The sequence below is a fragment of the Pipistrellus kuhlii genome, unplaced genomic scaffold (genome assembly GCF_014108245.1).
Source record: "Pipistrellus kuhlii isolate mPipKuh1 unplaced genomic scaffold, mPipKuh1.p scaffold_m20_p_128, whole genome shotgun sequence".
NCBI classification, from domain to species: Eukaryota; Metazoa; Chordata; class Mammalia; order Chiroptera; family Vespertilionidae; genus Pipistrellus; species Pipistrellus kuhlii.
The window spans coordinates 219,282-240,937 of NW_023425436.1; the positions used below are offsets into that span (position 1 = coordinate 219,282).

Sequence of the window (21,656 nt, forward strand, 5' to 3'; positions counted from 1 at the left end):
GGCTGGTGCCCAGGCCGCCCGCCGCGTCCCGGGAGGAGGTGGACAGTGAGGACGGGCCGGCCGGTCCCGGGCCTCCGGTCTGAGGCCGGGGGGCGGAGTCGGACGGGTTTCTAAGGACGGATCTGACGTCGTGGCCTCGTCCTTCCTTTACCTCAGCGCCGGCCCCTCCTCGGAGTTTGTCCATCGTGTGCCCCGGCGTCGGGTACGGACGTCCTGAGGGGCCTCCCAGGACCCTCCCTGCTGCCCGGAGCTCGCTGTCGCCGGGGCTGGCTCGCGCGCGGAGGACGGACGCACAGCACAGCACACACACCTTCTCCGCAGCGCACGTGGCGGCTCTCGCAGGAAGACGGACCTCGTCGGGAGCGTGGGGTCCGGCCTCGGCTCCTAGATGTACAGCGGGGTCTCCTGGCCCGTGAGCAGCCGGAACATGGCGGCCGGCATGGTCTTCATGTGGATCTGCCAACGAGAGCGGGCTGAGGCCTCCCGGCCGGAGCTGCCCTCGCTCGCGCAGGCCGGGCGGGCGGGACGGACGGGGACTCACCTCCCCGACCGAGTTGGACAGGGCCTGCACGATCTTCTCGTGGGCCGTGGCCACCACGCTCTGCCCGTTGATCTCGATGATGCGGTGGCCGACGCGGACGCCCCCTCGCTCGGCGATGCCGCCCCGCATGAGGCTGCAGATCTGAGCGGACAGCCATCAGCACCGGGGCCGCCACGCGCCCGCCACGCCGCCCGCCCCAGCGCGGGAGAGGGCTCCACCTGCGGGCGCTGCCGATGGCTGTCGCCTCTGAGGGGCTTCTGTCTTTTTAGGGGGCCTCACACCTAAGGCAGGGACCCCAGGAACCCGCCTGTCACGGCTGGAGACGGGGCAGGCTGCCCCAGACTGTCGCTTGGTGGGTGGTGTGGGAAGGGAGGGGCCGTTGAGAAAAGTGACAGCGGGGTGGTCGGGGCCTGTCTGCCAGCGGCGCCCTGTGCTTAGGGCGAGCGAAGCTGCCAGTGGAGAAGGCACTTGAGCAAGGTAACTCCGCTGTCGGCAAACTGTTCCAGGCCACCTGGCTGCCTGGCACTGCGTCCCAGTGAGGGGAGTGCCCGGCCGGCCTTCAGGGCCTCCGTGCACCCCTGGGGCCCGCTCCTGAGGCCGGGGCCCCCGCTGCAGACAGACCCCGACGGCCCAGGTGCGCGGCTGAGGACGCGGACTCACAATGCCGTTCTGCACGCTGAAGCCCAGCTGGTACTTGAGGTCCGGCCGCTTGATGAGGACCGTGGTGACGGGCGGGCAGCTGACGATGTTGAGCTTCACTTGTGTCTGGTTCTTCAGGCCCTGCGGGGCGGGGCGGGGCGGGTCAGGTGAGCAGGCCGAGCGGGAGGCTGTGTGCCTCTGGGGGTAGAGGCGGCACCCGCCGCCCCTGGGCCGGGAACCCAGTGCGGGGGTGCGTGCAGCCTGTGCCCTGCGCTGCCTCTGCGCCGGGCACAGCCAGATGCCAGGCTCGGGGCACTGTGCACAGCCAGCCCCAGGCCGCGGGCACCACTGCCTGAGGCATGTCCCTGTCTGTCTGTGAGGTCCCCACAGGCTCCTGGGGTCCGGCTAATGGGGGGAGAGGTGTCCACCACCACGGTGGGCGGGGCGGACCAGACAGGTCATGGCGGCCGGGCTGCGGTCCAGGGTCCCTGAGCCCCATCCGCCTGACCCCTGGGGGGCCCCTTCTCTTACCCGAGACCTGCCTCCTGGTGACCAGGCAAACCAGGAAGGGCCGGTCACCCTAGGCGGGGGCAGCCTGGGCTACGGGACGGCCCCATGAGCGGGGGCGCAGCCTCGGGGGTCCCTGGACCCCACGCCTGGAGCCCAGGCCACGCGCCCACCTTGATGATGCCCTGGCAGGTGGCGAGGGGCAGCCCCACCAGGCTGGTGCCGTCGATGGACATGATCTGGTCGCCGATGCTCAGCTTCCCCGAGCGGGCGGCTGGGCCCCCGTTCATCATGTTGGCCAGGATCACGGTGGGCAGGATGGAGCCCCAGCCCGACTCCACCACCACCACGCCCAGGATCTCGCCCTTGTGCTTCTCCAGCTGCAGCTGCGGGGGGAGGAGGATGTATGGGCTACCACCCCCCGCCCCACCCCGGCCTCCCAACCGCCTGGGAGCAAAGACTGGACTCGGCCCTGAGCCTGGTCTGCTTCTGCCTGAAAAGTGCTTTCCCTCTCGCTTCCCAGGCCTCTGCGGGAGCTGCCTGCCCCCCTCTCCTCACGGCCCATCCTCGCGCCCCGGGTCCCGGCTCCTGTCTCAGAGCCTCACGTCTTCACCTCTCGTCCACCAGACTCCCCGGCAGAGCGCCCGGCACCCAGGCCCCTCGGGGCTGGGAGGGCAGGCGGCGGGAGGGCCCCCACGGTCCTTAGGACAGACGTCCGCCTCCGCTCCCAGCCCTCCTCCCTGCTCAGCGCTCGGGGCAGGAGCCAGGGGCACGCGGTGGTGGCAGCAGCGGCGGCGGCCTCACCTCCTTGCAGTTCTCCGAGTTGGAGAAGTGGACGAGGTCGTCGTTGTACATCTCCTGCGAGCTGACGAGGTCGCTGTACTCCTTCTGGCTCAGGTCCTCGGGGTTGATGCCGTTGGCGCGCAGGAACTCCTGGTAGGCCACGCTGAAGGCCTGGCCGATGGACTGCGCGATGAGCTGGGCCTGCGGGGCGGGCACCTCAGGGGCTGCCGGCAGGGCCGAGGCTCCGGGCACGGAGCCTGAGGGGAACGGGGACCCTCCGCGGCCGCCTGGGCCCTTTCTGCTGCCGGAACCCCCACCGGACGGACAGGGCAGGCACAGCGTCAATAAAGGGCAAAGCTGACCGGCGCCTGCTCACGACCATGGTGACCACTGCTTCCTCCCCGTCCCCCACCCCGGGCGTGTCCCCGCCTTTTCCCCTGGCTCAGAGCCTGGGGCCGAGGGTCCCAGGGACCCCAGGCTGCCCCGGCCTGGACTCACCCCCGAGCCCGAGGAGGCCCCAGCCTTCGGAAGCCAGGACCTGCCCACCCCATGGGGTCTCCAGCTGCTCCCTGCATCCCTACAGGACAGCTAGCCCCCAGGAGGCCACCTGCATCTGTGCTGCGGGCCCCCTCCCCTCGCCCCTGGCCCTCTGGAGCCGAGAGGGCAGCTGCCTGGGTGCTGAGGCTCAAAGAGCCAGCGGTGTCGCTGTGCCGCCTCGGTCTCCGGCGCTCCTGTCTGGGTGCCTCACCCAGCGGCCACCCGGGTGGGCCCCCCTCCGGGTCCTGCCCTCACCCCCACCAAGGAGTCCTCACTCCCCGGACAAGGGCACACACAGCTCACTCGCCTCCCTCCCTCAGGAGGACAACACTGGCCACAGCAGCCCCTGCCCTCAGCCCCTGCCCCTGCCCTGGGGGCGGCTCCCGGGGCCCCAGGACGCCCAGGCCCGAGCCACACACGCGCCTCCGGCCCGGGGGGTGGAAGGCAGGTGCACGGAGGCCACGTCCGGAGTCTCCTGGAGACGGCGGCCATCCCACTTCCCGGGACGTGGGCTTGTGCAGGAAGCCCGTGACCGCCCCACCCGTCCTCGACAGGAAGCGGTCGGACCTCCCCATGGCGCCGGGCCGGCACTCACGTCCTCGGACTCGAACACGTGGCAGATCATCTTGTACTGCTTCTTGCCCTCGGGGGCGCCCGGCGTGGTCTCGATGCAGTCCTGCGAGGCCGCCCGGGGCATGCGCCGCCGCGCCATGAGCACCACGATGTTCCCGATGTCCGCGATGTAGGAGATGGTGCGCAGCGCGTGGTCCATCATGGCTTCCTGCGGGGAGGGCGGCAGGGCGCTCGGACCCAGCCTGGCCAGTGTGGCTCGGTGGGTAGACACTGGCCTGTGGACTCGGTTCCCGTGAGGGGGTGTGCAGGAGGCAGCCGATCCATGGTTCTCTCTCATCACTGGTGTTTCTATCGTTCCCTCTCCCTTCCTCTCTGAAATCAATAAAAATACGTTTAAAAAATAAGTGGGTTTTGTTTAAGGAAAAAAAAAAACCACTCCAGTTTGAGGTTCCCCAACACGCGTGATGCCAGGGCCAGACCCCTGTTGGCCGCCTCCCTGGGCCTGACCCCTGGCAGCCAGCACACCCACCTGCACAGGCTAAGTGCCCCCTGGGGGACAGAGCCCCCGCAGCTCCCCTCCCTTCCTGCCCCGCCACGGCGAACCACAGCGCTGGATAACCGGGAGAGCAGTGGCTCACGGCCAGGGCCACCCTGCCTTACTCACCCAAAGGACACTCGGAGCGCGTGCGGGCTCACATCCCGGGGGAGCCCCTCGGAGCGCGTGCCTGGCCCCAGCCCGCCACGTGGGGGGGGGAGCTGGAGGCCACGGAGGGAGGCCACGCCGCCTGGGCCGTGTCAGGGACACAGCAGCTCCCTGACCCTCGGCTCCAGGAGGCCCCTCGGGCCCAGGAGGGCCCGTCACCCCAGGAGGCTGCACAGAGGCCCTTTGTCCGCCCCCCCCCCCCCCCCCGCAAAAGAAAGCCGTTTCCCAGCCTCCCCTCCTGCCAGGACGCGTCTCCTCCCAGCGGTGTGTCCCCCCCGGCTGGGGGTGGGGTGTAACCACAGGGGCCACGCTTCCGGGAGGGACACGGGAAGGGCCTGGTCAGCCTCTCGGAGTCAGAGACGTGGTCCCCCCACCTCTCAGCTCAGCAACGGCAGGGCGGCCAGCCCCTCCCGCCGACCGTCCATGTCCGCTCCCCCGTCCCAGCCCTCCCGGCTGCTGCTCTCCAGCCCCGGCCGGCACTTCCCGTCTCTCGGTCGGACCAACTTCCCTCCGGTCCCCCTCACCAGCACCTGGAGCCCCGTGGCCGCCCACACCCAGACCCGTCACCCCAGACGCCCCCGGGCAGCCAGATCCCAGCTCACAGGCCGGCCCGGCCCAGCCTCCTGGCACCGCCTGCGCCCCCCGCGCCCGGCGCCCTCACCTGCGTGTCCGCATTGAGCACCTTGATCCTCTGGGTGGAGATGAAGAGGTCCACCTCCGTCAGCGTCTGCGCATCCCCCTCGGAGTGCTGCGGGCGGCGGCACCGTCAGGGCCGGAGCCTGGGCGGAGCCGCCTGTCCCGCGGCCCAGGGGCCGCCCGGGGGGCCGCCCGCTGGAGCCGTTGTGGGAGGGAGCGCTGGCGGAGCCGGGGGCGCCAGCTGCCCAGTGAGCTCTGCCGAGCGAGCCAGCGAGCGAGCGGCAGGGGAGGCGGCGCCTCGGGGAGGCTGAGCGCGGGGGGAGGCCGCTCGGTTCTGCTCAGCATCTGGAGTCCCTCCGCCCCCTTTCCGCCCCCACACGGGTCCCCGTCTCAGCCACACCTGCCCCGCAGGGCACGGCCGGCCCGGGCTGTTTCTCACACTCAGAACCTCAGAATCCCCTGGACCCGGGAAGGAGCCTCCAGAGACGCTGGGTTAAACGCCTGCGCTTTCTCCCGATGGGAGCCTCACCGCCACTCACCCCACAGGCCGCGCCCCCTCTTCCAAACCCCAAACGCCCTCGCGTGACCTGCTCAGGCGGGGTCGCCTCCTGTGCCTGACGCTGCATGAGGCCTCCGGGCCCGGAGACGGGAGGAGTGCTCTCCCGTCTGTAACACGGCCCCTTCCCCTCCAGGTGCCTGTCAAGCTCCTGTCCTAGGATTTCTGCTAAAAGAGGCTCCGCGCAGAGCGCTGGCCTGTGGGCTGAAGGGTCCCAGGTTCGATCCCGGTCAGGACACAGGCCTGGGCTGCGGGCTCCATCCCCAGCTGGGGGGAGCAGGAGGCAGCTGATGGGTGATTCTCTCATCATGGATGCTTCTCTCTCTCCCTCTCCCTCCTCCTCCCCCTCTCCCTTTCTCTCTCCCTCTCCCTCTCTCTCTCCCTCTCCCTCTTTCTGAAATCAATTTAAAAAAAAATGTTTTAAAGCGGCCCCAGGCGGGAGGGAGGCCTGACCCTCGCGCCGTAAGCTCCAGCGGTGCCGAGCGGAGCCCTGGGCAGCGGCCGGGCCGCCCGTGGCCAGAGCCGAGCGAAGGGCAGGCACTTACTGAGCGGCCGGGTTTGCAAACAAAGAACAGAGCCGCTGCCGTCTGCACCGGTCACGCCCCAGAGAGTCTGCGCGGAGGCGGCGCCTCCCGTCTCGGGGGGCGCGGGGACTTCTATTACCGGCTGAGAAATTAAGCCTAATGAGTCTTTAACTATCGGGACGGTTTAATTAATTCTCCGCAGGAGGCCCGCGTGAGCCACGTCACGTGGCCGCTCCAGTGCCCCCTGAACACGCCTGTGTGAGGCCCAGCACCCCGACTCAGACTGAGAGGCGGGGTTCGACACTCCCCTCGGGGGCAGCACCACTGGCATCTCCGGAGGAAGAGGAAGAGGAAGAGCCATTTGTGTGTCGTCTGTGTTGCCCCCGCCCCCGCCCTCCTGCTCAGCACACACAGCGCCCCCGAGGCTACCCACCGCCTTCTTCTTAATCCGAGCCGCTTTCTGCATCCTCTGCCGCGTGTGGGGGAGACAGAGAGGGAGGCGGCGCGTCACTCCCGCGTCGTGTCCAGGGGACGAGGGGCCGCCCCCCTCAGGGGGTCCTGACCCCGGGGCTCGAGGGCAGGGGCCTGGGCCTCGTCCTGCCCAGCGCCCGGCGGTCAGCCAGGCAGCCACCTTGCAGGGCCGTGAGGCCACGCAGGGGATTAGACGGGCGGCCTGTTCCCCTCCCACAGGCAATGGTTCTCCCACCTCGGAGGAGCCCTGGCAGGAGCTGAACAGCCGCTCCCGTTGCCGTGGCCGCTGGGCTGTGGCCGGTGCCGGCCAGCCCCTCCCTCCAAGGCCCGTGTCCCCGCCACCGGCACCAGCAGCTCCTGTCCCAGGGGGCAGGGGTGTGTGTGGGGGGAGCTGCCCCCTGGCGGCCGGGCCCCGTGCCCGCCCTCCCCCTACCTTGACGCGGCTGACGGCCTCCTGGGCCTGCATCATGCGGATGTTCTTGGACGGGTTCCGCTCCGACAGCAGCTGGGTGGAGCCCAGGTAGTTGGCGGCGAAGATGATGCCGTCGATGAGGTCCTCGGGCTCGCAGGGCCCTGGAACTGAAGGGCCCCGTCAGCTCCCGGCGGGGCGGCCACCACCCCGTCACGGAGCGCCCCCCGGGACGGCCCGGGCCGGTCACGGCGGGCGCCCCGAGCCCGCGCCGTCTGCACCCCCAGGGGACTCAGTCGCTTACCAGCCACGAAGCTGGGAAAGGCGGCCGCCTTCTTTGTCTGCGGGGAAAGGACAGGGACAGGGTGAGCCGTGCCCGAACCCAGGCTCCCGAGAGGCCGGCCCTGGCCGGGCCCTGAGGCGGCGGCTCCAGGGCGGCGGGCACCCTGATGGCGGGAGGCGTGTCATGGACTCCCGGGGGAAACCCTGCTCCATGTCGTCCTCGGAGAGGAAGGACGGGGACCCGCAGGGGAGCAGGCCACTGCGGGAAGGGAGCCTGGAGGCCACATGACCGTCTGTGCTCCGACGAGCCATGGCGGCAGCTGTGAGCCAGCGGCTGTGTGTGGCCGGCCTCCCTCCCTCCCCCTGTGCCGGGGGAGCGGCCTGCGGGCTCCGCCCCGCCTCACCTCCGGGACGTTGTTGTTGTCCACGGGCCCGTTGAGATCGGAGCGCTGCTGCTTCCGCGGCTCCAGACCGTTGCTCACCTGGAGACGGGAGGGGGGGGGGGGGGAGGAAGCCGGAGCTGCAGGTGCAGCTTGGCACAGGCGTGCAAACAGCAAGGACATGTAGCACGTGTGCGTGTATAAACGTGTGTGTAGTGTGAACACCAACAGCATAGGTGTGTAATGTGTGCATACATAAACTACACTTATGTGTAAAATGTATACATACAAGCTGCACGTGTACACAGCACGTGTGCGTGTAAACTACATGCATATGCAGTATATGCACGCACAAACTTCATGTGTGTGTAGCACGTGTGCATATGAACTGCGGTGTGTGGTTAGTGACGGCGGTTTGGTGTGCGGTTAATGACATACATGGCCACCTCCAAGCTGATGGCAGCAAGAGTCAGGGCGTGGCCAGCGGTCAGGGTCAGAGGGCAGGAGGCGGGGCCCTGGGGACGGTGCCCCTCAGAGTGGCTCGGAGCCTCCCACACGAGGACACGGCACGGCAGCCATGTGCGCGCCAGTCCTCACGGGCCCGGGCCCGGGGCGGCGGCCTCCAGGAGTGACCTGCCGCTCTGACGAGGAGCCCGCCCTCCTGGCTGGAGTCCGCCTGTCCCGGAGAGGGAGCACCGGGGACGCAGAGCGAGGACCTCCGGGGACAGGATCCCCGGGAGAGGCCCGGCCTGCCGCCGCCTGGTGCTGGGCCCGTGGCAAACGGGAGGGGCAGCACAGGCCCCATAGCTCTCCCTCCGAGTCCGCGCTTTCTCCGGCTTCCTCCCGACCACCTGTCACCATGACAACCACGGCTGCTACCCAGGAGCCAGGGCTGTTTGCAAAGAGGCTGCCGGGTGGGCTTGCGCTGCTTCTCAGGAGGTGCCATCTGCTCTCCAGTCTCCACCTCGGGGAGGGGGCTGGCAGAGCGGACGCGGTGGGCCCCGGGCTGCTGGCATCTCGGACACGGCAGCCAGGCACCTCTGCAGCAGGCTGAGCAGCATCCCTGCGCCAGGAGGTCAGGGTTCGAGTCCCCATCAATGCTCGTGCCTGGGGTGCAGGCTCAATGCCCAATAGGGGGCGTGCTGGGGGCAGCTGATCCATGATGAGTCATGGATGTTTCTCTCTCTCCTTCTCTGGAATCCATCAAACACACACACACACACACACACACACACGTTTAAAAGATATAAGTCAGAGGCTGCCCAGGGGTCCTCTGGTCCCTGCAGGGAACCCCTCCCCCTGCAGGGCGGGCAGGGCCACGCCCTCCCAACACCATCAGCAACTTCAGCCACATTGGCCACCCCCGGCGCAAACAGCGCGTGCAACACAACAAGTGCCAGCGCCAGCGGCACAGGGCCAGGACCAGCAGGGGGCCCCCATCTCTGCAGGTGGCCAGGTGTCTCTGGAGAGCACAGGCTGCCCACCAGCACTTCCTAATGCCCTTGAGGGGTTAGAGGTGAGTGTGAGTGACAAGTGACAGGTGACAGGTGAGTGACAGGTGAGTGTGACAGGTGACAGGTGAGTGACAGGTGAGTGTGACAGGTGAGCGTGAGAGATGAGTGTGAGTGACAGGTGAGTGACAGGTGAATGTGAGTGACAGGTGAGTGTGAGTGACAGGTGAGTGTGAGTGACAGGTGAGCGTCAGTGACAGGTGAGTGTGAGTGACAGGTGAGTGACAGGTGAGTGACAGGTGAGTGACAGGTGAATGCAGAAGGAAGCCCGTGTTCTGAATGGACCCACGTCCCGTCCCCGGAAGCCGGGTCCTACCTGCTCCTGGGGCCACGTGGGCCTCTCCTCGGGGGTCCTGCCCTTGGTCTGGAGGCCCCTCGGGGGGTCTCCGGGCAGCCTGGCCTGGAGAGGGAGGCTGAGCGACGTGGGCCGGCCCTCGTGTCTGCGGGGGCGGCCGGCCTCGCCGGGCAGGCCCGCCTCCGAGGGGCCCCCCAGCCCCGGCTCGGGGCCCCGCTCGTGCTCGGGGCTGGCCTCGCCGGCGCTGGCGATGCTGGTCATGCTCAGGCTCATCTTGATCTCGGCCACGATCTGGTCGATGTCCTCCTCCTGGTCCTCCAGGTCCCCAGCCCGGCGCCGGGGGCGGTGGGGGGCCGCGCCGCCCGCGTTCCCGTTGGCCTCCGGGGGGCCGTAGTCCCGGTCGCCCTCCTCCTCGCCGTCGCCGTCGCCGGGGCAGCAGCGCAGGCCCCCCTCCGGGCCCGGGGCCTCCAGCGCGGCCGGGTCCGGCCAGTCCTCCACGGCCTCCTGGCACTCGTCGGTCTCCAGGAGGCGGGCCCCGCCCTCCAGGCGGCTGCCGTCCTCGGGGCAGTAGCGGATGTAGTAGGTGGCGCCCTCCTCCTCCTCCGGGAGGCCCTCGTCGTCGTCCTCCTCCTCCGACGTGTTGTTCACGTAGTCGGAGCTGGAGTCCCCGTCGGGGCTGTGGGCGGGGCTGTGGGCGGGGGGCGGGGGACTGCAGGGCCGCACCAGGCCGGGGGCCGCGTACCCCTCGGGGGGCAGCTCGGGCTCCTGGCCCTCGGGCTCCGGGCCGGGGGGCGGGGGGCCCGGCCGGGCCCGGCGGTCCAGCATGCCGCTCGCGGTGCTCTGGCGCGCGCGGTGGGCCATGGCGGGGTCAGGCCGCCATCGCCCGGAGGCCGCCGCTGCGGGAGGAGGGAGAGAGCAGTCAGCAGCCCCGGACGCACATCTGGTCGCACAGACAGCATGTCGGTCAGACGGCACCCGCTGTCTGCTCGGGGCCGCTCGGGGCTCCGCGGGGCTCCCCCGAGAGCACCAGCCGGCACGCTCGCGCGGTTAATGAGGACGAGGCGCCGTTAATTAGACCCGGGCGTCGTTAATGAAAAACTACATCCAGAGAGGACTCGCTTCCCTCGACTTAATCACACGAATGACATTTCTTAGCATCTCTTCATCTTTTAGGAAAAAAAGTGTCAGTGGGTTTTTTTTCTCTCCCGACGTGCAGCTTGAAAGAGTGGGGGGGACGCTGGGTGTCAGAGCGGGAACCTGTCGCGTCTTCGGAAAAGCACGCGGCACGTCTAGGAGCAAACCGTAAGGGCCAGTCCCCCGTCCCTTCTCGTCTTCCTCCACGGCAGGAGGCCGGCCCCTGGGGAGCCACGGAGTGCGAGGCGCACCCCCCCCCCCCCAGGACGTGGCTCGTCCTCACAACCTCCCCAACCGGGAGCCCCACGTCCATCCCCGAAGGGGCCTCCCTCCAGCAAAGCCACCCCACCCGGGGCCCCCTCTCTTACCGGGAACGAGAGGGCTGGCGAGGCCGGGGAGACCCTCCGGGCGGGGAGATCTTTCTGGAACAAAACAGAATAAAAAGAGGGAATGACTCTGACTTCGGAAACACCCGGCGCTCGCAGTGAGCTCCTTCACGGGCAGAAACGGGGGGGGCGAGCGAGCGTACGGCGTCGTCAGTGTGCGCTGTGACCGCTCCACGGAAACAAAGTTAAAAAAAAAAATGTCGCTTCAGCCCTTGATCGCCGCCTGAAGAACACAAACACAGGGACGGCTGGTGTTCACTCAGGAAGGAGGGACGGCCCGCATTTTAAATGAGGCGCCTCACGCCCCAGGAATATGCATTTCCCCACGACAGAGCCGGACACTGAGGATTCACAACAGAACCGTATAGGGGACACATTCGGGCCGGGAGGGCGTGCCCGTGGGGCGGGGGCGGGGTGGGGGGCGGGGTGAGAGGAGAGGGGGAGGCAGGCCCCTCTCATCCCCCCCTGCCCAGGTTCACAGCCCACCCTGCCCCTGGGACAAAGAGAAAAGAGGTTGTGGGCCTCAGCTGCTCTTGGAGAGCTTTACAAGTACAGACCATGGGGAGGCCCTGAGATGGAAGGGCTGGGAGCCGGGGCCTGGGCGGGATTCCGTGGGGGTGGGGAAGCAGATGAGCAGGAAGCCTGGATATGCACAAGAAGACAGGGACTTATTCGTCTTTATATATATATACATATATATATATATACATATATATATTATTGATTTTTACAGAGAGGAAGGGAGAGGGATAGAAAGCTAGAAACATCGATGAGACAGAAACATCGATCAGCTGCCTCCTGCACGCCCCCTACTTGGGGATGTTCCCGCAACCAAGGTCCATGCCCTTGACCGGAATCGAACCTGGGACCCTTCAGTCCGCAGGCCGATGCTCTATCCACTGAACCACACCGGTTTCGGGGGGACTTATTTGCCTTTATCAGAAAATATGTTTTCTGCTCTTTAAAGGAAAAGAAAGACAGAGAAACATCAACGTGAGAGTGAAACATGGATCGGGTGCCTTCTGCACGCCCCCTACTGGGGATCGAGCCCACATCCCGGGCCTGGGCCCTGACTGGGAACTGAACCCTGGCTTCCTGGCTCATAGGTCGATGCCAACCCCTGAGCAGCCGGACACCGTGTCCTACAGGATGGCCATGTGCCCAGGGACCCAGCCTCTCCCTCTCCCTCCAGAAACTCGGAGTGGCCTGTGGGCTGGGCCGGGCTTCCCTGCCCTGGTGGAGCCTACCCGCGGCCACCGGGGTTGCCCACACCTGGAGGGAGGGGCCGGCTTTGCCTCTGCCAGCCCTTAGCTTGTAGGCCTCATGCATGGCAGCCTGAGCTCCCCCCCAAAGCCCGAGTCCTCAGCCAGCTTTGGAAGGACATCAGAGCAGTGCTTACATAACACGCTCTTCCCCTGCAGAGCCAGGCCTGCATCGGGACCTGATTGAGCGCGGGTTCTGGGGTGTTTATTTATAGACAGCACGCAGCACCCTGGCTGCTGGGGAGGCACCGGGCCTGGGCTCCCGTCCACCACGACTCATTAGCATTCTTCCCCCGCCTGTCTGCCCCATCTCCCCGGCAGAAGGCTAACTGCAGGGCAAGGTCACCACCGTGGGCCCAGCGCCACTTCCCGCTTTCCCCAAAGAAAAGGATGCGTTTCCTTTGCCTCTCCCCGCCCCCTTGCGTGCAGTGGCTAAAGCAGGGGCGTGTTGTCCTCATGACCTGGCCCTCTGCATGGACAGTCCACCTTGAAGACGGGCCATGGACACAGAGACCTGGACAGACCCTGAGGGTCCGCTGTCGCCTCCCAGCTGGCTCTGAGTCCAGCACCCAGCCAGGCACAGCTGGGAGAGTCTGCTCCGCCTGCCGGATGAACACATGGAAGCGCACAGGACTGGGCGCTGGGCTTTTCTCAGCCACGAGGGCCTGGCCGTACCTCCGTCTGCCCAGCACAGGCCCCATCCTCTTTCTGCCCCCGGAGGAAGCAGCTGCCGTGTTGAGGAAAACGGCACCACGGAGAGCTCCCCAAGCTCTGACCAGATGTCCGCACATCTGGTCAGCACCATGGAGAGCCCCCTGCGGGCCAGATCGTGCACCAGAAATCAGCACCACGGACAGCTCATCGATAGACCAGACGTTGTGGGACCCCTTGCTAGGCACTGAGAGGCCCTCCTGGACCCGGCGCGTGGGTGCTGTCAGCACCACGGAGAGCTCCCCCTGGGCCACACCTGCGGCCTCCTGCCCACAGCCCTGTGAGGTCCTTTCCCAAGTGGCTCCCCCAGCCCCAGTCAAGCCTTCGGATGACGGTCTCCCTGGTGCTCATCTCGCCCCTGAGCTGCTCCCAGGCTCCTCTCTCACCATTTCTATGCCCAAGATCACAAATGTTGGCTGGTTTGCACCACTAAGTTTTGGCTGTAATTGGTTGCATAGAAATAGAGAACTCGCACAATAATAGTCTCTTATTCTTTTCTCTCTGTCTCTTACCTTTTGGGGTGGTGAATATTTTATAAGAATTTAATCCGAGCCGAAACCGGTTTGGCTCAATGGATAGAGCGTCGGCTTGGGGACCGAAAGGTCCCGGGTTCGATTCCGGTCAAGGGCATGTACCTTGGTTGCGGGCATATCCCCAGTAGGGGGTGTGCAAGAGGCAGCTGATCGATGACTCTCTCTCATCGATGTTTCTAACTCTCTATCTCTCTCCCTTCCTCTCTGTACAAAATCAATAAAATATATTTAAAAATATATATATATTAAAAAAAAAAAAAAGAATTTAATCCGAAAGCTTGTGTTAGGTTAACACTCCGGTTTGCAGTCCCAAGTGGCAGTTAAGAACTTTTAGCCATTTCCTTCTGGGTGTTGGTCTTTTCCTCTTAATTTATTTAAAAAAAATTTTTTTTATTGATTTCAGAGTGGAAGAGATAGAAACATCAATGAAAGAAAATCATGGATCAGCTACCCCCTGCTGGGGATCAAGCCTGAAACCTGGGCACGTGCCCTGACGGGGAATCGAACCAGTGACCTCCTGGTTCATGGGCTGTTGCTCAGCTACTGAGCCACGCCAGCCAGGCCATTTTCATTTTGAATTCTTACATTTTAAGGAAATGAGCTTTGTCTGTCATTCTAGCTGCTCTTACTAGTATTGCTCCTGGTTTATCATTTCGTCTTTCACCCTTCTTACGGGGTCCCCCTCGTGACCCTTAACGGGAAGGTGTTATTCCCCCTAATGGAACTGAGCTCATCAGTCTCTTCTTACGTTGCTTTGCGTTTGGGATCATAACTTCCCACTAGAGACCATAAAAGAACCCATTTGCATTTTCTCCCCGTACTTGTGATCGCTACAAGCTATCAAGAGCCCTTTGAAATCTAGGCTGGGAGATGATCAATGATATCAATTAAGCTTTTATCTTAATCCAAGTGGCTGCTGTGAAGGGATGGAAATACGTGTTGGGCCCTAACCGGTTTGGCTCCGTGGATAGAGCATCGGCCTGTGGACTGAAAGGTCCCAGGTTCGATTCTGGTCAAGAGCATGTATGTACCTTGGTTGCAGGCACATCCCCAGTAGGGGGCATGCAGGGGGCAGCTGATGGATGTTTTTCTCTCATTGATGTTTCTAAATCTCCCTCTCCCTTCCTCTCTGTAAAAAAAAACCACAATAAGATATATATTTAAAAAGAAAGTACATGTTGGTCTCTGCCCAGTGCCCGGCACAGAGTGCCTAAAACCCGTACAACGTCCCAGGGGTGAGGGCACTTTGCTCTGGCATCGGCTCTTCGGCCTGGTCCCAGACAGAGCTCTTGAAACCCTGGTCATTTCTCGTGCGCCCCACTGAGGGGATTCTGTCTGGGCTCCAGGGTGGGGACTGGGTCACCAGGAAGTGCACGGCATGGCCAGAAGCTTGGGATTTTCTGTTGACCTATGGAACCAGGAGGTCACGGTTCAATTCCTGGTCAGGGCACACGCCCGGGTCTCCAGGCTCGCTCCCCAGCAGGGAGGTGTGTAGGAGGCAGCCGATCCGTCATTCTCTCTCATCACTGATGTTTCTTTCTCTCTCCCTTCCTCTTTGAAATCAACAAAACATAAAAATAAAAAAAAAGAGGTGACCACTGGATCGGAGGTCTTGGCAGTATGTAGGGAGCTGGACGGTGGGCGTGTCAGCAGAGGGGGCAGAAGTGTGACTGAGCAGGTGGAAGAGAGGACAGGAGGGGAGGGACTGGAGGAAGCCAGTAGGGACAGGATTTGCCCAGCAAACAGGGCAAAAAATGATGATGATGATGATGAAAGAAAAGAGGAGAGTGGCAAAGGAGATGGGGGTAGGGACTTGCTTCTCTTTTTTCAGACAGAGAGGACAGCGTGCCCGTGACTGTGCAGGAAATGAGAGCAGGACTCGGTGCTGGGGCCGAGAGCCGTGCCAGGGGCACATGGTGCTGAATGGAGGAGGCTGTCTCTGAGAGGAGGCGTGGCTTCCCTTCTCAGAAAGCCGGGAAGGATGTGTGTGCAGATGCTGGAGGCAGTGGTGTGATGGGGTGGAGCCTGAGCCAACTGCGTGAGTTCTGCTTCATCAGAAATCCCAGAGAAGCCCTGGCCGGTGTGGCTCAGTGGACAGAGTGACGCCTGGGGACTGAAGGGTCCCGGGTTCGGTTCCGGTCCAGGGCGGGTGCCTGTGCTGCCGGTGCGTTCCCCGCCCCCGATCGGGGCGCACGCTAATATTTTGTTGAGGATCTCGGCATCCGCGTCCATCAGGGACACCGGCCTCTCGTTCTCTTCCTTTGCAGTCTCCTTCCCTGGTTTTGGAGTTGGGACAACACTGGCCTCATAAAGAGCCTGGAGCGTGTCCTTCTCCGGGGAGTTCTGGAACAGCTGGAGGAGGACAGGGGGGGCTGTAGAACTCCCCTGTGGAGCTGTCCGGACCGGGACTAGTGTTTGCCGGGAGCGCCTTTCTATTACTGCTGTTTCACCAGTTGTCATCAGTCTGTTTGCCTTTTCTGCTATGTTTCTCTAGGAATTTACCTGTTTCCTCCACACCGTCCGGCTGTGGGCACACGCTGTCCACGCTCCTTTGTGTTTCTGCTCTGCCCCTCAGCTGCTCCCCGCGCTGCCCACAGAGGCCGCACCAGCTCGGACGGTGCCCGGTGACCCAGATCAGGGGGCGGGGCAGGCACCTGCTCTCCTAGATGCCCTCCCACGGGCCTGATGCCCTCCCAGGACCTTCCTCCACTCCAACGGCTGTGCATCTTCATATCACTTCCCAAAACACCGCTCTGCAGTGACTTCCTCCAAGAACGGACAATTAAGACGAAAACTGCAATCTTAAATTACTGCTCATTTTAAATCACGTGTTCCCACGGCCAAGCCGAATGCAAACAGCAGCGTCTCCATTAACCCTCAGCGCCTCCGCTCCTGCCAACGACCCTCTGCGCCCCAGAGGCGCGGCTCCCGAAACACACGCGAGGCACGGCCACGGTCTCTCCGCTGTGCAGAACGAGTTCCTCCAGCGCACCCTGAAGTGCTGCCCGTGAGCCTGTGCCAGAGGACAGGGCGCGAGGTCCCCCTGGTCAGCAGAGTCTCCCAGGGAGGAGGCGTGACACTCACGGGATGCGAGCATGTCCGCAGCCCCGCGCACCCCGGACCCCCGCCACGCGCTCTCCTTCTCCGTTTCCGTCTCTCAAACACGGGATGAGCTGAGCTTATGAAGCGCCGACGGTGCCACAGTCTCTGAGCCGGCTGTGGCTGAAATCACCAAACGGACCTGTCAAACTGCACGAGACAGGGGAGGCCCTGCAGGACGGTCCTGGCCGCCAGAGGCTGATCCTGCGTGTCTGTGCTCACAGGACCGAGGCAGGAGGGACGACGTGTGAGGGCAGATGCGAGGAAGCCTCTCCAGAGCCGGCGACTGGGCTCACCCACGGCAGAGCCGGGTTCGAATGCCGCCCTCCTTCCCAGTATGTCCTTCCTGTGAAAGCACCATGTCTTCTGGCCGGGCCAGGCCCGGGCAGGGAGAGGCGGGCCGGGAGGGCTGGAGAGGAGGGCTGGCCCACGGGCGGGCAGAGCGGCCGGGAGCCTGGGACGCGGGCCTGCCGTAAGGCACAGGACGAGTTTGGAAACGTCCAGATGGCGCCGGAGGAAACCTGGGTAAGAAGGCACCTCGTTCAGCGCTCCGGGCTCCCAGGTGCCTGCAGGGGTGACGCGGAGACGGCTCTGACAGCGGGGACAGCCGACTGCCAGCCGTCCAAACGTCTCAGAGGGGATTTCTCCGAAGGATCAGAATGCCCCTCTTTGGGGCGGCCACCTCCCGCCCAGCCCGGCTGTCTCCTGGGCTCTGCGCTGCCCGCCCGAGCGCTCGGCTCCGGAGGAGCCTGACAGAACACGGCTCAAGTCCAGCCCCAGTGGGGAGAGGAGGCAGGGAGCCACGCTCGTGCCTCACGGGAGAACCGCGCTCCCGGGCCTTCGTTCGCTCGTCCACCCAGCACGCAGCCCAAAGGGCCGGGCGCTGCCCCGAGGCCAGGGACACGGAGGTGAACCACGCGTGCACGTTGGCATGGGAAGGGACAGACACGAGCCAAACCGGCACCGCGTGTCACCCACACACGCATGTCGGGTGCTCGGGAGAAACGCAGAGAGGGGTTTGTGAGAAAGGGGGAGCTGCTGACGAGGCAGGCAGGTCCGTGAGGGAGCAGCGCATGCGGGGGAGGAGCAGCAGGTGCGAAGGCCCCAGGTCAGCGTGAGCCTGGCCCTCTGAGAACCGGGGAGGTGCGGGAAAGAGTCCCAGTCGGCTGGGGCCTCCGAGGAGAGCGTGCGGGTCCCGTGTCAAGGGGGATGGGGTGGGGACAACCTGGACGGCTTGGAGGGCCCGGCCGGGAGCGAGGGAGGGAGCTGGGGAAGGTCAGGCATGGGATCTGGGAGGGGAGTGGCATGGAGGGCCACTGAGGGCTTGAGCGAGGGCAGCCCCTCGGCCGGTAGGAAACCCCACCCCGCGCGGCAATAGCACCCCACCGCCGTGGAGGCCTCCCGGGCCCCGGGGAGTCTGGAGCCCCCGAGCCGTGTGACATTGAGGTCCCTGTCCCCGGCTCCCTGTGCCTGGGGAGAGGACGGGGAGCCGGGGACGGGCTCGGGGGAGGAGCGGAGACGCGCCCACAGAGGCTGACTCAGCCTGTGCAGCAGGCGGCTCTGAGACACCAGCTGGACCCAGACCAGGTGGTGGGCGGGGGCCTCGGGGAGGGGGACGGAGCCAGAAGCCCCCCCACGGGCACGCGGCCCGGCCACCTGGGCCGCCTTTGGGTGAGCTGTCATCGCACACGTGACCCACGTGGGGACCGAGTTGCGTGGCCACACGGCTCCCCACCGGCCCCCACCGGCCTCCCGGGGCCCCGGGCCTCATGGCCGCCCGGCGAGGGCAGGGCTCTCTCGAGTGCCTCTGAGGCAGGGAACGTCCGGCCCTCCGAGGCGTGAGGGTGAGTTACTGAGCCATCCGGCCACGCAGAGCGGCAGGTTGTACAATAAATGGCGATCCTGTGTGGCGCGCCAACGATGTCATAAACACCCGATGGCCCGGGCAGAGAAGAAGGCTCCCCGCCTGCTCTGAGACCAGCGGCCCCTTGTTCCGGAAGGCCCTGGGGCCTCCGTGCCCACCTGCCCGCAGGCCCTCACCTGGACAGAGAGGCTTCTCCCCTCTTCGGGCCGCGATGCCACCGGAGCCCTCACCTGCGGAGCCGTCAGGCGAGCAAGCAAAGCTCCGGACGGGACGGACGGACGAGCGGGCCTCAGTGCCGGCTCCCCACCCAGCGCGTCCCCCCAGCTGCCACGGTGCCCGGAGCCGCCCGGGGCCTGAGCCCGAGGACTCTCAGCACACAGGGGTGACGGAGTCTGACGTCAGCTCCGAGGCCCCGGCTAAGCGGCTGTGTCTGTGCCTCCACTTCACAACCCTCCCCACCAGTCACTCCTGTGAAACTGGTTTCCTTCTCTAAGAAAGGGGGTGAAGTGCTCAAGGGCAGCTATGCAGACACGTGAGCAGGTGTCAGGGCCGGGGTGTCTGAGAAAGCGGGCAGAGGTGGAAGGGAGCGGGGATTGACTGTCACCTACTGGGCCCTCCTGCCAGTACCCATCTCGCCACACACACACACACACACACACACACACGGCCCTCCCGGGCACAGAAGCCTGGACCCTGCAGATGGGAAGGGGGGAGGTGCCCGGCTATTCTCCGGAACAAATGCCCCAAGGTCTGCAGACGGGCCCACCGAAGACTGTCGGGGTGCCCCATCCGGCCCAGCTCCGGAGGCCACCCAGGGGCTCCCGTCCAGTGCTGGTGGCCCCACCAGAGGCGGCCAGCTCAGCAAGCGGACCCCCACAAGCTCCGGGAGCGAGGACATGGGGCAGGGAGCCCTAGCCGCTCCGGAGGACACCAGACCGTGTCCCCGGCCTGGGGGCCTGCCCGGAGAGGAGAGGACCCCGCTGCACCCTCACCTCGCCAGCAGGACCACTCACCCGGAGGCCTGAGCCCTGGCCGCCCCCAGCCCCGGGCAAGTTGTCCCCTCCTCCCGGAACCTCCGGTCACGCTTTCTGAAACAACCCTTCTTTATCGGAGAAGGGGGGGGGGGGGACTCCAGAGGGGCAGAGGTGAAATACGGGCTCAGCCCACAGGACCAGCCCCGGAGTGAGTCCCAGCACGGGGCACCTCACCCTCTGCAAAGCCAGCAGTGAGCAGCTCAGCCACAGACGTGTCTGGCCCCCAAGCGGCCCAATGTGGACAGATGTGGGAAAACGCCGTCTCCTAAGTTCAGACGGGAGGGTCCATTCTCCGTGAAACTGGGACAGGGTGCCCCCGGGGGGCCCCTCTGGAAAGCCTGGGCACGGGGCCCTGGGCAGCTGGTCCCCAGCCCAGCCTTGGCACACAGGCCCGGGCGCAAAGCCCAGCTTGCGGAGCGGGGGGCTCAGTGCCCGGGCGGGGGGTCAGGGTGGGCCGTGACCACCAGTCAGTGCTCCCACCTCCCGGCTGCAGCCGGAAGGAGCCTGGTCACCCTGACTGGACCTGCTCGCTCCGCCCCAGCCCCTGCCCAGTCCAGGGGCCCAGGTTGTGCGGAATTTTAATTGAGGGCGGTCTCCCGCATATGGTCTCATTATAAAAGGAGGAGGGGGTTACGGGAGCCAGGGAGGAAGCCCAGGCGCCCCCAAACTCGGAGGGAGTTGCCGCCCGGAGCAGGGACTGAGTGCCAGCGCCCAGCGGGGCCGCCAGACGCAGAGACCCCAGCCAGACGCAGAGACCCCGAGCACCAGGCCCCGCCGGCCAGCGCCCCTCCTCCGCGCCGCGCGCCCCTCGCCCCTCGCCGCGGAGTCGCCCGCCCAGGATGCGCGAGAGGCCGCTTGGCGCCGCGGGTCCAGGCGGCGCCGATCAGCACCCCCACCCGCCAGGACGCCGGGCCGCCCCGCCGGGTCCGAGGGACAGAGCTGGGGCCCCGGCCACCGCGCCCCAGGCTGCAGCCGGGGCCCCCACTTACCGGGCTGGGGCCGGGGCTGCGCGGCCCCCGGCCACCCTGCCGCCGCCGCAGGTCTTTGTGAGCCGCGCCGCGCCGCCCGGGAAGCTGGATGGCGGCGGGCGCGCCCCGGACGCGGCGTGAGCACGCAGGGCCGCCTCTGCCGCGCGCCCCGCACCGGTCCCCCCCGCCCCCGCCCCGCACCCCCGCGCCGCCCGGACGAGGCTCGGAGGACGCCGGCGGCACCCCCTCACCCCCAGCGCGCGCGGCGGGAAGGAAGGAGGACAAAGATGCGGCCGTGCCCAGCCCCTCCCCCGGCCGCGCGGGGACAGGCGGCGCACCTGGGGCCGGTCCTGCGGGGCTGATGGCGGGGACCCTGGCCGCAGCCCGGGCTCTGGAAGCAGCTGCGCCCCGCGCGTCCGGGCCCGGGGAGCACGCAGATCGCAGATCCCGGCGCGCCCCGGACCTGCGGGAGCGGGCGGGAGCCTGGGCTCTGGTCCTCCCTCCCGCGCAGAGCGGGCGATGGAGCCTCCGCGCCGCCCGCACCCGCCCCGCGCCGCCGTGCTGCCCCCTGGCGGTCCCGGAGCGTCTTCCTGCGGCCGCGCCCTGCTCGGCGCTCCGAGGGGGTGGGGGGCGGCGGGCGTCCAGCGAGGAGCCCTGGGGGATTGCAGCTCCGGGAGGCGCATGGGGAGCAGGGGAGGGTGGGTCCCGCGCAGATCCGCTGGGCGCGAGCCGCATTCCGGGTCTCTGGTCCCCGCCCATCACCCCGCTTCTGGCCCCTCCGCGCAGTCGGTGCCTGGACTGCGGCCTCCCCAACACACGGCCTCCCCCAGGCCTCTCCTTCTGTCCTGAAGGGAGAGAACCGTAACCCCTAACCGGTGTGGCTCAGTGGATAGAGTGTCGGCCTGCAGACCAAAGCGTCCCAGGTTCGATTCCGGTCCACGGCATGTACCTTGGTTGCGGGCACATCCCCAGTGGGAGGTATGCAGGAGGCAGCTGATTGATGTTTCTCTCTCATCGATGTTTCAAACTATCCCTCTCCCTCTCTCTCTGTAAAAAATCGATAAGATGTACATATTTTTTTAAAAAAGAATGGGGTCGAGGTGCCAGCCTTTCTCAGTATTCCACCAAACTAGAAAGCCGTAACGTACAAGATTCCCAAGCTTGACTTCCAGCCGTCACCACAGCAAAGTCAACAACAAACCAGGCAGGAGACTCAGTGTGCGACTCACATCCCCAGCAAGTTAGTTCACTTCCCTCATACCCAGAGGGACCACGCGACGGATCAACGGGGAACGTTCCAGAAGACGCACTGTTCGTG

At 65.8% G+C, this 21,656-nt stretch overlaps 1 protein-coding gene across 3 annotated transcripts; it reads right to left on the reverse strand.

The window, feature by feature from the left end:
- Positions 1-314: 314 nt before the first annotated feature.
- Positions 315-20,816, reverse strand: APBA2 (amyloid beta precursor protein binding family A member 2). 3 transcript variants are annotated; one of them, XM_036434602.2, is made up of 14 exons: positions 20,677-20,816; positions 10,850-10,903; positions 9,369-10,243; positions 7,566-7,643; positions 7,184-7,220; positions 6,904-7,049; positions 6,433-6,468; positions 4,945-5,031; positions 3,603-3,788; positions 2,492-2,671; positions 1,861-2,073; positions 1,202-1,321; positions 542-682; positions 315-456 (listed from the first exon to the last, which is right to left on the reverse strand). In XM_036434602.2, exons 3-14 carry the CDS (start codon positions 10,206-10,208, stop codon positions 385-387), a joined length of 2,136 nt encoding a protein of 711 aa, XP_036290495.1. In that variant the 5' UTR covers positions 10,209-10,243; positions 10,850-10,903; positions 20,677-20,816; the 3' UTR covers positions 315-384. The 3 variants fall into 3 exon arrangements, with proteins under 3 accessions (XP_036290495.1, XP_036290496.1, XP_045436418.1); XM_036434603.2 differs by lacking the exon at positions 6,433-6,468; XM_045580462.1 differs by lacking the exons at positions 10,850-10,903; positions 20,677-20,816 and adding an exon at positions 10,401-10,410 and having other exon boundaries at positions 9,369-9,704.
- Positions 20,817-21,656: the final 840 nt, after the last annotated feature.